The 16,139-nt window shown below is 36.7% G+C and overlaps 1 protein-coding gene across 1 annotated transcript in view; it reads left to right on the top strand.

The window, feature by feature from the left end:
- Positions 1-16,139, top strand: part of DMD (dystrophin) — a 2,251,544-nt gene that overhangs the window by 718,112 nt on the left and 1,517,293 nt on the right. The window contains exon 12 of the mRNA XM_049704774.1: positions 2,742-2,892. Within this exon, the coding sequence (XP_049560731.1) occupies positions 2,742-2,892 (151 nt within the window). The remainder of the gene's footprint in view (positions 1-2,741; positions 2,893-16,139) is intronic.

Genomic DNA, 16,139 nt, shown 5'->3' with positions numbered 1-16,139 from the left:
TGGAGATTAATCCTTTGTCGGTTGCTTCATTTGCAAATATTTTCTCCCATTCTGAGGGTTGTCTTTTGGTCTTGTTTATGGTTTCCTTTGCTGTGCAAAATCTTTGAAGTTTCATTAGGTCCCATTTGTTTATTTTTGTTTTTATTTCCATTACTCTAGGAGGTGGGTCAGAAAGGATCTTGCTGTGATTTATGTCAGAGTGTCCTGCCTATGTTTTCCTCTAAGAGTTTGATAGTGTCTGGCCTTACATTTAGGTCTTTAATCCATTTTGAGCTTATTTTTGTGTATGGTGTTAGGGAGTGATCTAATCTCTTACTTTTACATGTACCTGTCCAGTTTTCCCAGGACCACTTATTGAAGAGGCTGTCCTTTCTCCACTGTACATTGCTGCCTCTTTTATCAAAGATAAGGTGACCATATGTGCGTGGGTTTATCTCTGGGTGTTCTATCCTGTTCCATTGATCTATCTTTCTGTTTTTGTGCCAGTACCATACTATCTTGATTACTGTAGCTTTGTAGTATAGTCTGAAGTCAGGGAGCCTGATTCCTGCAGCTCCATTTTTCGTTCTCAAGATTGCTTTGGCTCTTCGGGGTCTTTTTTGTTTCCATACAAATTGTGAAATTTTTTGTTTTAGTTCTGTGAAAAATGCCAGTGGTAGTTTGATAGGGGTTGCATTGAATCAAATTCTATCAAACATTTAGAGAAGAGCTAACACCCATCCTTCTCAAACTCTTCCAAAATATAGCAGAGGGAGGAACACTCCCAAACTCATTCTGTGAGGCCACCATCACCCTGATACCAAAACCAGACAAGGATGTCACAAAGAAAGAAAACTACAGGCCAATATCACTGATGAACATAGATGCAAAAATCCTCAACAAAATACTAGCAAACAGAATGCAACAGCACATTAAATGGATCATACACCATGATCAAGTGGGGTTTATTCCAGGAATGCAAGGTTTCTTCAATATATGCAAATCAATCAACGTGATACACCATATTAACAAATTGAAGGAGAAAAACCATATGATCATCTCAAGAGATGCAGAGAAAGCTTTTGACAAAATTCAGCACACATTTATGATAAAAACCCTGCAGAAAGTAGGCACAGAGGGAACTTTCCTCAACATAATAAAGGCCATATATGACAAACCGACAGCCAACATCGTCCTCAGTGGTGAAAAACTGAAAGCATTTCCACTAAGATCAGGAACAAGACAAGGTTGCCCACTCTCACCACTCTTATTCAACATCGTTTTGGAAGTTTTAGCCACAGCAATCAGAGAAGAAAAGGAAATAAAAGGATTCCAAATCGGAAAAGAAGTAAAGCTGTCACTATTTGCAGATGACATGGTACTATACAGAGAGAATCCTAAAGATGCTACCAGAAAACTACTAGAGCTAATGAATGAATTTGGTAAAGTAGCAGGATACAAAATTAATGCACAGAAATCTCTGGCATTCCTATACACTAATGATGAAAAATCTGAAAGTGAAATCAAGAAAACACTCCCATTTACCATTGCAACAAAAAGAATAAAATATTTAGGAATAAACCTACCTACGGAGACAAAAGGCCTATATGCAGAAAATTATAAGACACTGATGAAAGAAATTAAAGATGATACAAATAGATGGAGAGATATACCATGTTCTTGGATTGGAAGAATCAACATTGTGAAATAACCTAAATTTTACCTTTCATCCTCACCATGAAATTGTGTGATTGATAGGCAAGATATTGTCTCACGTCCCTGATGCTGGTATTCAAATTGAGAACGTTTAAGAAGTTAGTTCTAGGGCATATAGCCAGGCTGTGAACCAAAACCAAGCCTTTGGACTTTAAATCCATTACCCATTGGTAATAGGTAATTACATTACCCTATTTTTTTTTTGGAAAAAAAAACAAAAATGCATTCTTTGACTTACCTACTTCTACATAACAAATGACTCCAAAACGTAGTGGCTTAATACAAAAGTTTATAATTATATCGTGATTATGTAGATCAGGAATATGGGCAGGGCTCATCTAGGTTGTTGTTCTGCAATCGTGGTATGACTGGGGTCACTCATTGGGCTTCATCAGGAAGCTCAACTTCTAAGAGAGCATTTTATCCTCCAGAGTTACTTTCAAGATGGTCTCTAATCATTCAGTAGTCTAGCTTGGGCTTCCTTACAGCATGGCAGCTGGGTTCCAACAGAGAGAATACAAAAGCTACCTGTTCTCTTACAGCCTATGCTTGGAACTCGTATAGCGTCACTTCTGCCACATTCTGTTGGTCAGAACAAATCACAAGGCCACTCCATATTCATGAGCATGGAAAATGGACTCCATCTCTTGATGGCATGACAAAGAATTTTGTGGCCGTCTTTTATCACCACACATAGTAAAATTAAAATAATGGATATATAAACAAATGATTGCCAGGATATACTACTAACTCAGTTACCATAGATGGCTCACACTTTATTTAGCATGTTCACATTTAGTTAGCTATGTGAAACTTTCTAAAAATTGGGATGTGTGAACTATAATAAGTTAAAGAAAGAATAACTTCAGAGGTGATTGATTATGGGCTTTATTTATTTACCTTCCTTCTTAATGTCCAATGATGCCCAAACCATGTGAACACACATTTAGTTATAAATGTCAATAATTTTACCTAGTAATAGGTTTAATAACAGTAAGTAAAGTTGTTTTGACAGAGGCAATAATAGGCGTCTTTCAAATTTTCAGTTTACATAAAGTTCTAATGGATCTCCAGAATCAGCAACTGAAAGAGTTACATGACTGGCTAACAAAAACAGAAGAGAGAACAAGGAAAATGGAAAAAGAACCCTTTGGACCTGATCTTGAGGACCTAAAACGCCAAGTACAACAACATAAGGTTAGTGTATTTTATGCTATTTGTTTTCATCTGAAAAACAAACTAAGTGTATATGTGTATTACGTACATACACATGCCATGGTTTATAGATGAGAAAGAATTAAAGCTTCAATTGAGAAGAGTTTTAAAATAATTCTTACCTAATACTTTTTGTGATGTTTACTTTTTCAAATACAAAATAGCTAGGCATTTCATATTTGAAAAAAATGAAATATATTCCTGGAAGAGAACAATGCCGGCTATGTGATTTATTAAAGTTTTGGTTTCTTAGAAGAGGGTCTCTGTAGGGATTACCTGCAAATCAAATTTAAGTAATAAGGCAAGATTTTTTAAACATGGCTTTACCTTCGATTCATAAGGTCTTAGAGCAGGCCAAGCTTGATGAAAAATGAACATCTGTAACATTGCTTTCCTATAAAATATAGCATCTAATAATTTTAATATTTCCATGTTACCTTTCTTCAGTTTATTTGTACACTTACAGTTATGCTCCCTGGTTTCCAGAAAGTATTTATTGTTTCTGTGATTAGAATTTCTACAGAAATATTTTTCTTTTCAGCTTCCATTTTTAATTGAGGTATAACTGACATATGACATTATATTCATTTCAGGTGTGCAACAAAATGATTCAATATTTGTATATACTGGAAAATGACCACCACAATAAGTCTAGTTAACATCCACCACCATATAAAGTTAGAATTTTTTTTCTTGTGAAGAGAGCTTTTAATATTTACTTTCTTGTCAAATTTTAAATATGCACTATAATATTATTGATTATAGTTACCATGTTCTACATTACACCCCCATGACTTACTTATTTTGTAACTGCAAGTTTGTACCTCTTCACCCCATTCACCCATTTCACCCAGTCCCCAAGCCCCCTCCCCTCTGGCAACCACCATTCTTTTCTCTGCATCTGTAAGTTTTGTTTTGTTTGTTTGTTTGTAATGGTTTTTAGATTCCACATATACTTGAAATCATACAGTGTTTGTTTTTGTCTAACTTATTTTGCTTACCATAATTCCCTCAAGGTCCATCCAATTTGTCACAAACAGCCAAGATTTTATTATTTTTTATGTGTTTTTATGGAATATATACAACATTCCAGTGTATATATACACCACACTTTCTTTATCCATTCATCCGTCAGTAGACACTAAGGTTGTTTCCATGTCTTGGCTACTGTAAATAATGCTGCACTGAACGTGGGGGTGCAGATATGTTTTCGAGGTAGTATTTTTGTTTTCTTCAGATAAATATCCAGAAGTGGAATTGCTGGATCATATGTAAGTTTTATTTTTAATTTTTTGGAGAACAACCATACTGTTTTCCACAGTGGCCACACTAGTTTACATTCCCACCAACAGTGCATGAGGATCCCCCTTTCTCTACATTCTCCCCAACACTTGTTATTTCTTGTCTTTTTGATAATAGTGGTTTTGACTTTGCATTTCCCTGATTAGTGATGTTGAGCATCTTTTCATGTGCCTTTTGGCCACTCATATGTTTTCTTTGGAAAAATATCCAGTTCCTCTGAACATTTTTTAATCAGATTTTTTTTTTTTTTTTTTTTTTTTTTTTTGCTGTTGAGGTGTATGAGTTCATTATATATTTTGGATATTTTGGATTTTAATCCCTTACCAGATATGTGATTTGCAAGTATTTTCTCCCATTTGGTAGGTTGCCTTTTCATTTTGTTGATGTTTTCCTTTGCTGTGCAGAAGCTTGTTAGTCTGATGTAGTCTCACTGGTTATTTTTGCTTTTGTTCCCTTTGCTTTTGTACTCAGATCCAAAAAATCATTTCCACGACTAATGTCAAGGAGCTTACCACTTATGATTTCTTCTAGGGGTTTTATGGTTTCAGGTCTTACATTCAAGTCTTTAATCCACTTTGAGTTGATTTTTGTGTAAGGTAAAAGATAGAAGTCTAATTTCATTCTTTTGCATGTTCTGTCCAGTTTTCTCAGCACCACTTATTGAAGAGACTGTCCTTTCCCCCTTGTATATTCTGAGTGCCTTTGTTGTAAACTAATTGACTGTTTATGCATGGGTTTATTTCTGGGCTCTCTGTTCTGTTCCACTGATCTATGTGTCTGTTTTTTATGCCAATACCATACTGTTTTGATTACTACAGTTTTGTAATATAAATTGAAATCAGGTAGCTTGATGTCTCCAGCTTTGTTCTTCTTTCTCAAGTTTGCATTGGCTATTTGGGGCCTTTTGTGGTTCCATACAAATTTTAGGATTGTTTGTTTTATTTCCATGAAAAATGTGATTGGAATTTTGATAGGGATCACATTGAATCCCTTGATTGCTTTGGGTATATGGACATTGTAACAGTATTCTTCCATTCAATGAGCATGGCATATCTTTCCATTTATTTGTGTCTTCTTCAGTTTCTTTCATCAGTGTCTTACAGTTTTCAGCATACAGGTCTTTCACCTCCTTGGTTAAATTTATTGGTAAGCATTTTATTCTTTTTGATGAAATCGTAAATGGGATTTTTTTAAAAAAGAATTGTCTTTCTGATAGTTTGTTTTCAATGTATAGAAATGCAACAGGTTTTTGGATATTGATTTTATACCCTGTGACTTTACTAAATTAATTTATTAGTTCTAACAGTTTTTTGGTGGAGTCTTTAGGGTTTTCCATATATAAAATCATGTCATCTGCAATTTGTGACAGTGTTGCATTCTAATAACCATTATAAAACTAGCTCTGGGTTTTACTGTAAGAACAAAGCCTTGATCCGTCCATCATCTCTCTCTCACACACACACACACACACACACACACACAGAAGAACCTTCATGATTGGCCCAAAATTAGGGTTGCCAGATTTAGCAAATAAAAGTACAAGAAGCCTAGTTAAATTTGAACTTCACATAAACAATGAACTTTTTTTTTAGTGTAAATATGTCCCCAATTAGTTATTGTTTAGCTGAAATTCAGATTTTACTGGGCATCCTGGATCATATCTGACAACTCTACTCAGGATTCTGTGCTTCTTGGATTTATGGCTTTGAAAGGAAATATCTGCTCCCTCAACTCATACCTCCTAAATGTGTGTCTCACCCAACTTCATTCTTTTTTTTTTTTTAATATAACTTTTTGTCATACCTAGCTTCACAATTCTTTCATGCAGATGAAAGATACCTTTCTTTTTAAGTCCCAGAGCTGTTTTTTATTTAATGAACTTCAGGTTCAGTGAAGAATGGGGCTGCTTTTGCTATTGTTGCAGCCAAAGCCATCCTTTGGCCACAGCAGCTTAAGATAAAACAGTTTGGGGAGAGCTATAGCTATGGCAATCCCATCTGCTACCCCGTTGGGAAAAAATAAAGCATCAACTGCATTCTAATTTTCACATGGAAATTGTGACTAAAAGAGGTTCACTTGTCACATAGGTTTTAATTGAACATCTGATAAAGTAGTTACAGCCAGTGCTAGACCTTAAACTGGACCACTTTTTCTGTGTGATCATTCATTCATTCCTCTGGTAGACCATGTATGCATTCTCTTCCCCTTGGCCTACACTGGAAGTTGCGTGCAGACAGTTTCTGTATATACCAGTGGCTTCCTCTCTGTCTGAAGGCATTCACTGGCCACAGGAGAGTCTCAGACAGTTTGAACATGGGCAAAAAGTAGTTAGTGCTGCCAGAGCTGCCATTAACCAAGGAGGGATGGGAAATGATGGATAAGTACCCTAGAATCCTTGCCCAGTGGTGGGATGATTCCAAGGTATCTCTCAATTCCCAGTTTCTCAGAGGTTTCCCAGCAAGACTGGGCCCCAGATGTCCATGGGGTAAACTATCTCACAGTTCTACCCGCCCATGATGTCTCTTGAGATGACTTCTCAGATAAACTATTTGTACCCAAATATTTGGCTTAGGGTCTGTTTAGGAACAAACTCAACCTAAGACAGCCTTCTTGCCTGGGAAGCCAGAGTACTATCCCAGCTTACCATTAACTAAATATGTAATTTTCAGAAATTATTGAATCTCTCAGGTTCTCCATATTTTCACTTTGGAAATAAAAGTGTTGAGCCACTTGATTTTTAGTGTTCCTTCCAGTCATGGTTTTAATGTTCCGATTAGTTTTAGAATGTGAAGCATTTCAGGCAAGGACAAGACTACAGGCTGTAACATTGAACATCAGAGGGATGGATGTCAGCATTGGATACCTGGAGTCTAAGGAGGAAGCCAGGAAGAGAAGGAGAGAAGTGGCAGAGAATGGTAGGGTAGCCATAAGGGTAAATGACTTAGGGCAGCTACGAGTAAAGGTCTCATCTGGAAACCAGGAACAGAGCATTGAGGTTAGGCTGTCTAGGGTCTTCATATTCTGCCAATTACCTGAAAGGTTTTGCACTTTGCTCTGGAAGATTTAGAATGAATGGAATGGAAAGTATCTGACTAATATTGTAATAAAATTTGAGTAGTTGTCCAATACTTGAAAATGTGCCTTTTCTGATGAATATGAAATTGCTTTGAAGAGCATAATTTCAAACAAAAAGAAAGCAACAGAACTATATGCAAGTTGATTATGTAATCATTTACATCTAGGATTTATTCATATAAGTGTGTAAGGAAAAGCAGAAGGAATTGGTTTGCTGACACAGAAAGCGAGGCCATCTTCCACCTTTAACTGTTTAAACCCACCTCACAATATATTATTTTTTTAATAAAATTAAGACAATGGAAAAACATATTACATAGCTAAGAGAAAGCCTGACAGTTGATAATTCTCTTTTGTTACTTGAAGTAATTACAATGAGAAGAAAATTTTTTGACAAAATCAAACAATTTATAAAGGAGTTGAATTTATTTAAATGGGAAACATGTATGTTTTCTTAGAAGTATACAAGGAGTAAATTTTTTTTTGTTAATCTTTCCAAGCTTCATAAAACAGAAGAAGGGATAAATGTTCTTTCTTTAGGTAACTGAATTCAAACTAAAGCCTTATTTAAATAATCACTGATTTACTTTGCAGCATTTCTTCCCAAGGATTGTTAGTGAATGAAAATAAGAAAATTTCTCATTCTGACAATGAAATACATCAGTAACCTTGGAGTAGTCATAAAGTAACTGCACCCTGCTGCATTTCCCTGCTTCCCACCTAATATAACATTTAGTTTTTTTAGCTTCATATCCTAGACAGTACATCCTCTTTATTTTTTTAAGAGATGATTACAGATGACAGAATTAAAGAAGAGATTCAGGTTTTGTTTCTGGGAATGGATTTAAATTCTGCTCGGGTCAGAGGAGTCTGGCGTGTGCGTGCCCTCTCGCGCACTCTCTGTCTCTTTCTCTGTCTCTCTCAGTTGGAGGGCATATCTTGCAAGTACACCATGCGTATTACAGATATGCTTCTCTCTGTTCTGTGGCAGCATCCTTTGCTATCTTCATTTCAACAGCATTTTATTACAAGGCAGGCTAGAAATTGAACCACTGTAAAATGCCATGGAAATAAGTCACTTTTACTGAATCTGCCAATTAGGCAAGGTAAAACGATCGATCCTATATTGGTGGTTACTATTAAATCTAGCCAGACTGTTAACTCGGGGTAACTGGAAAAAGTTCAATTTGCTGCAAAATTTGGAAGAGACCAGTCATTCTTCATAGCTATTGCTTTGGGGAAAGAATTTAGAGGTTTACTTTAGATCTGAGTCACCCAAAAGTGATTCTCTTGGGAGTGAACAAATTGAAGCTCTCAATATTCTTGTGAAGGAGCACGTCAGAAATAATTCTGGTTGGTTATTTCTGTCTTAAGAGAAAGATTTTATTAGTGATGTTGATAAGGAACGAAAGGATTTCCCTAGAAGGAGTGACAATATTATTGAGGACAATAAAAGTCTTATGGGGGCTTGAACTTTCATTAATGGGAAAGCAGTTTGCTATTTTGGAGGGTATTTTAATCAAAAAGAAAATAATTGACTCGGGAATCTTGTCTTGTAGCACAGTCACACTGACATGAGGTTTAAAGCTTAGTTTACTAGCTGTTACCAGTTCTTATGAGAGGTTTAGACTTTTGTTACTAGTTACACTGACTCAGTAACAACATCAACAAAATCCTTACCATACAAGTTAGAATTTGCAGGTATCATCGTGACATGTGCACTATGTTACGACTTCAGTAAATGGTCTTTGTTAAGTACTGATTAATACAAATTAAATGACCTCTTAGAAGCTCAGTCACCTATCCTTTCCTTGGAGCTTAGTTAATCACAAACATTTGGATTGCCAAGATTGTGAAATATCTTCTTCTGGTGACCTTTAAAATGATCTAGATAGTTATGTAATGGGAAGATTTAGGTGTAATCCTGCCAAAGGATTTGACATTTCATTTCATTCCGTTGAATTTTATTCCATATCACTGAACAAACACTTATTAAAGCAAAATAGCTGCTGTGAAGAATACAGAGATCTACTGTATATGGAATCTTCCTCCAGAAGCTCACATGCTAGTACATCAGATAATGACACAGAAAACAAGTGACCATTATACAAGGCATAATATGTCAGATGGCTTGAGAATGTTAGAAACAGTGATTTGTTGGGCAAAGGAAATGAGATGGGGCAATAGAAGGTATGTCACTTGCCTAGGTTATGTGCTGCACTCTGCTCACTGCTGGAGGACCACAGCCTGATCATGGAGGGTCTTGATCTGAAGACAAGCATTTGGAGCTAGTCTGTGGGCAATAGGGGTCCATTACTGATGATAAGTGAAACTGAGGAGAGTGGCAATTTGGGAAAGTTTATCTTATATTTTAGGAAGACGTATCTTGTAAGATAAACTAGAGCACAGATGAACAGGAGGCCAGAATATGTTAGGAAGATACTGCATAAAGTATATAGAGTCTGAATCAAAGCAATGTCAATGAAAATTGTTTAAAAAATGTTTTGAAAATCAACAGCAGAACCAAAGAGACTAGATTTAGGGAATTATCACAGAGTTCAAAATAATAGTTTCTGAGACTGGGCAATTGGGAGGCCAAAGTTGGATTTTTAAAAAATAGGCAATACTAAGATAGAAATGCAGTAATTGGGAGGAGCATGAGTGATTCTGAAAAGCCTGAGAATGCCATAGAATCAAGTAGTGCTTTTAGTGACTAATAAGCTCTCTTACATCTTTAGCAAGATTAAAAGTACATGTTATTAGTTACTGCTATGAAATTCCATTTTATTTCCTAGTTTTTCCCCGCGTAACTGCTTAATGAATGTTTGATGGCTATGGCAGTAAAGGTAAACAATATAATTGGTAAAAAAAAAAATATACATATATACTATGCTACAGCCAGAGAACCAGAGTGGCCTCTTATGTGTTTCCCCAATGTCTAGCCAAGTATTTAGCACATAACTGATGCTCAGTAAATGGTTTTTGGATCAAATGCTTTAAATGGTTCTGACTACTTCTGTCACATACAGAAGCTTCATCATTGCTTCCACTCTGACAGAGACATGAAACTTACCATTTAAATAAACAGTAAAATAAAATTTGTGAGTTGGGTCAAGAAAACAACTCATATAGGTGAAGAAGGAACACATCTTTTTTTTTTTTTTTTTTTTTGCGGTACGCGGGCCTCTCACTGCTGTGGCCTCTCCCGTTGCGGAGCACAGGCTCCGGGCGCGCAGGCTCAGCGGCCATGGCTCACGGGCCCAGCCGCTCCGCGGCATGTGGGATCTTCCCGGACCGGGGCACAAACCCGCGTCCCCTGCATCGGCAGGCAGACTCTCAACCACTGCGCCACCAGGGAAGCCCCAGGAACACATCTTTAAAGCAACTTACATGGAGATATTATTTCTGGTGCCCTCTCACTAACTTTGGCTTTTTTTCATTCCTCTCTCCCTGTTTCATTCTCTGTTCAAATATCTTAATGGTTATAACCCTGGCGTCTTTTTATAAATGTCACAGAAGATGCTACCAGCAGTCATACTTGTGTTTGTCTGTAGAAATCAAGCATGTGAGCCTTGGTTATGCGGAAAAGGAAAACCATTCAATGGAATCAAATCCTCAACTGGCTACCTACCACACATGGCCAGTTCATGAGGAATATGTGCACAGTGGACCAGCCAAAGAAACTATAGTGTCTGTAATCCTACAGCTTTGTTTTTAAATTTGTGTGAGTTAAGTTGAACTTGTGAGTTAGGTTGAACTTCCTATGAATTATAAGGACTCTTTTTTGCCCTTATGGCCTCAGTCTTAGGCTTGATCAGGTCTTTCTTGCCCCGTTAAGCTGGGCTTACAATGTAACCTTTCTTCCGAGATTTTTACTTAGAAAGGAGAGAGAAGGCCCAGAAATGTTATTCTGTCTCTTTCTTTGGTTTCCATATGGACCTTACTTGACCTTCAAGGGGCAGTGAATAAGAACCATGGGAGAAAAGCATGCATCCTCTAGGTGGGAGATGGCATGATCATATCAATAGACAGCATTATGATGAACAGGTTTCAAGAGAGAATATCCAAATAGGAAAGATTCATGAGAGAAAAGTAAGAAAAAAATGTAGTATATAAAGAAACTAAGCCATTTAGATAAAAGTAACTTGAACTTCCTGTTAATACTCAAAACCTTATATTAAACACAATTTTGTGATTAGCATTTATCACTAAGACATACCAATGTTAACATTATTTTCAAACAGTAAGAGCATATAGGAGGACCTAACTATTGTGTGTGTGTTTTTTAAAGCAAGCGTTGTGATAGTAGTTTTTCAAATGTAATAGGTTGAATTCAGGTATCACTAGAGGGGTAAAACCTGATACTCGACTGAGTACACACACAAACGCATACACAGGAGTTTTTAAGTTTCTATTCATGTGCCTTATGAGTTATAAGAAACATGTATCTATCTCTTATGCTTATATGAGCTATATTAATATCTCTTATATGAGAGGCAGTATATCACAGATTCTGAAGCCAGACTGCCTAGGTTCAAATTATAGCTCTATCACTTGTGAGCTGAATGACTTTGCAAAAGTTACTTAAGCATTTTGTGCCTCAGTTTCCCCAAGTATGAAATCAGGGTGGTGATGATGATGATGATGATACCTATCTTATAGGGTTGATAAAAAATATATACTACATAATTGCATAAAAGCACTTAGAATAATACTTGATGCCCAGAATTATATAAATTATCTTAGCTGTTATTATATAAGACATGACTTTTACTCAAGCAAAGTTGATTTGTATGGTAATAAAATTCTTTTGGCATAAAGAAGTGGCAAGTTAATGTAAAAAGGGACAACATTACGCTTTATGGTCTACAGAGTAGTGTATGCATGATACTCAGTTTTATTTTTTTTAATCTAGTTGAGAAGACATCTAATTTCCCATCAACATACTATAAAAAAGCAGCAATTCCAAGGATAACTTCTCATAATAGATAGTGCCATTAATTTAATTAAAAAATAATAATGCAATCCATACCCATGTCCTTATTTTCACAGATCAACTGATTCCAGCTAACAGGTGACTAATTAGAAACTACTGAGCACTGATTCAGTAACATGGCTCAAAATGTTACAGCCCTGTTTTTTTTGTTTTTTTTTTTTGCGGTAAGCGGGCCTCTCACCGCTGCGGCCTCTCCCGCCGTGGAGCACAGGCTCCGGGCGCGCAGGCTCAGCGGCCATGGCTCACAGGCCCAGCCGCTCCGCGGCATGTGGGATCCTCCCGGACCGGGGCACGAACCCGTGTCCCTTGCACCGGCAGGCGGACTCCCAACCACTGCGCCACCAGGGAAGCCCCAGCCCTGTTTTAAAGTACATCAGTGCATCTACCAAAGTGTAATTATCCAAGACCCCCTCATCTTAGAGATACCCAGTTTATTTTTTATACTTAATTTCTCCTATAATGCTTATTTATTAGAAGTTTCTGCCCTCTGGGGAGGGTAAAGCAAGAAGGGAAGAAAAAGACCCTATCTCTCACTTAATCGAGTTGGTCTCAGCTAAAGTATCTTTATTTTCCTGAACCAATACAAATTAATTTCAGTTCCCTTCCATAGGTAATGCAACATTAATAATGTAAAGGAATTATTTAAGTATATAAAACATTTTAGGATGCATTTTAGGGGAAAATTCTTCACAAGAAAGCCACAACTGATATGATAATATGAATTTTAAGAAAATATTTTTTCTTGAAAAATAAGTTCATGTATCTTATAACAAAATGCATGACCATAAATCTAATTTCATATAAAAGTAATGTTGAATATTTCATTATGTATATTTCTAAGGAATATAAAATTGTTAACTACAGTATACTATCATGTTATGTTTAATATTTCTGTTATGAACAGAATGATTTCTAGTAGTACAACTGGTAATACTCTGTTACTCAGTGGAACTACATTTTTCAGATAATTTATACTGGATAATATTTAATATTCCATTAACAAAGATCTAGGTCATATCTAGTGAGAATGAGAAAACTACTGAAGCACATATTTTTACATGATGTTCTGTAGTTTCAGCACACTGAGAATATTTAGTAATTAAAGATACATAATATAATTATCAAGGGTATTGGGAATAAATACTGATGCCCAGAGGAGCTATTTCCATGCATCTTAGTGTAAGAACAAAATGATAAGGCGATGATGTCAGAAATAGAAGAAAATAAGCATTACTTCACTACCTGTCAATTCTACTAAGTACTGCAGTCTCTGATTCTAATGTACTATCTCATTTCACTCCAGTACTAAACCTGTCCTGGAGGGATTTAAATCCCTAATTTGTGGATAAATAAATGTATTCAGAGAGGTTGAGTTGCCTAAGGTAACTTAAATAGTACTTCGTAGACTTGAGCTTGTCGTCTTGACCTGTCTGCCTTTGAACCCAGACTCTTTTCGTCTGTTCTGAGATTCCAGTAACTTTGATTGCAGTGGCGATCGTAGAGGCTAGAGCAAATGCAGAGAGTAGCAAAGAGATTAGAGAAGTATGGCACTCGGTCCCTCAGGCTTGGGAATATCTAGATGGAAAAGATGGAGAGACTGGGTGCATACAAGTCCTCAAACTTAGAATACGCAGTAGGGAAAGAGAACACATTAGTAGTGGCTGTGTATGAAATGCTCAGAGTCAAGATGCTTAAGGAAGTGATTTTTCAACATTAATTCTGAAGCTCTTTCTTTAAAATTAGGGAAAAAGGGACTAGAAAGGGAATATTGAAGAAAATGGGCTCATCATGAGAATGGTGGTAATGTTTGAACTGGAAGATAATCAGTAGAATTGAATGTTACATCTACATACTAGCCAGTCAATGCAGATAACTTCCTCTGTGGTACACTTGAAACCTTCTACCCTAGCCCTCTCTCCTAATAATCCTGTTCTCTTCTTTTTCAAGAATTATTTTCAGGCTAATGACGTTTTGTAATTATATATTAGATTTTCTTGGTGTTCACTTTAATTTCTGATTTCAATGGTATAACTGTATGTAGGATGTATGGATAGATGCATGCATGCATGGACTTTAGAGGGAGGAGGAAAGTTAGGAGAATTGAGGGCTGTTATTCAATGATTAGGATCTGTCACTCATGAAATATTTCCTCACTCCATGAAATAGCTCGTCTGACCATGGTAATTTTTCAGCAACGTATGAGACCACTTGATCAGTTAGTTTAAAGCTACTGTTGTTAATCTCATGTAAATAATTTGGAAGTTAAAGTCTTATTTAAGGATTTAAAATGTATTATATATTTCTTCAGATCCTAAAGCTTTACTGTAACTTCAGCCCTTCTTTTCCTGGATTTCCAAAACCACATTCTATTTCTGTACATAGAATGCTTATTGGAGGATGATGGCAGCGTGAATAAGATGAGGGTAAATTAAGTGAATATTGGGTTCTTGCAGTATGGTTTAAAGTCTTTGTTCTGAATGTGCCTACATATGAGTTTTTAGAACTAACTAGCTGTTAGTATTTATTGTGTACCAGGCAAGGTGCTAACCAGTTGTAGCTTATTCATTCTTCCTAACCATCTAACGAAGTAGGTACTCTTATTATCCCAGTTTTTTTTTTTTTTTGCTGTACGCGGGCCCCTCACTGTTGTGGCCTCTCCCGCCGCGGAGCACAGGCTCCGGACGTGCAGGCCCAGTGGCCATGGCCCACGGGCCCAACCACTCCGCGGCATGTGGGATCCTCCCGGACCGGGGCACGAACCCGTGTCCCCTGCATCAGCAGGCGGACTCCCAACCACTGCGCCACCAGGGAAGCCCTATCCCAGTTTTGAAAATTAGGAAGCTGAGGCTTGGCATGGTTGGAAACTTTCACAAGGTCACATAGCTGGTTAGCAATACATGCAGGAATCAAACTCAGAAAATCTGATGTTAGATCCCACACCTTTAAACATGCACATATTTTTGTCACTCTGTCATCCATACTATGTCCTTTTCTACTTATATTTGGAAAGATGTAGGGGTACATTAATGGTCAGCTCTGTTTTTAAAACAGTTTTCCACATTTACTGAGCCCCCTTCCTGGGATTGGTAAGCATTGGGTGCTTTTTAAATCTTTAAAACATCATAGAAATGGTCTTTAGGGCCCCCCTCTTTGGTAGCTTAGGATTTAGAAGAAACATAAACATTTATTTTTAACAAAAAGGTTAAAAAAATGGGTTTGCTATAAAGACTAAGATAACTATGCAAGAATGTTTAAGTAAGTGGGTATCAAAATAAAAGCTCTTCTAGGAGAGCCTGTTGAGGAAGCCTATTTAAAATATTTAGCAAATTTATAACAAAAGTACATACTATAAATAGATCCTCATGGGGAAGTAGACAGTACTGTGACCAGTCAGGCTTAGTAAAGTGAATATTGGACTGAAAATAAAATGGCAAGTAATTTCCAGATCATTTCATTCAGGGAATAGATAGAATAAGGAATACAGAGCCCAGCCCAGTGCAGAGGTGATGGAAATAAGGACGTAAAAATGACCATAAGAGAAAAAGTAACGAGAATGATATACTGCCTACCCCCCTATCATTTCCTAAGAAATCATAAAGTTTTCTGATTTGCCTGGGATGCTTTTATTTGAAAATAAAATCTATTCACATCCAGATGTATTGCATTAGCTAATTGTTCATGAGTATCTAGGGATTTTTTGGTTCCTGAGCTGGATTTTCTAAGATAGTACTTTCCTAAGTGTTAGACTTATCCCATGTTTGTAGAAACTCTTCTGGTTTCTTAAGATTTTTGCACATTTTATATTCAATTCAAGTTTTGTTCTCATCAGTCTTTCCTTTTGTGTACATTTATTTGG

The sequence above is a fragment of the Orcinus orca genome, chromosome X (assembly GCF_937001465.1).
Source record: "Orcinus orca chromosome X, mOrcOrc1.1, whole genome shotgun sequence".
NCBI classification, from domain to species: domain Eukaryota; kingdom Metazoa; phylum Chordata; class Mammalia; order Artiodactyla; family Delphinidae; genus Orcinus; species Orcinus orca.
The sequence above is the reverse complement of the archived record's forward strand: the minus strand, read 5'-3'. Positions and strand labels throughout refer to the sequence as shown.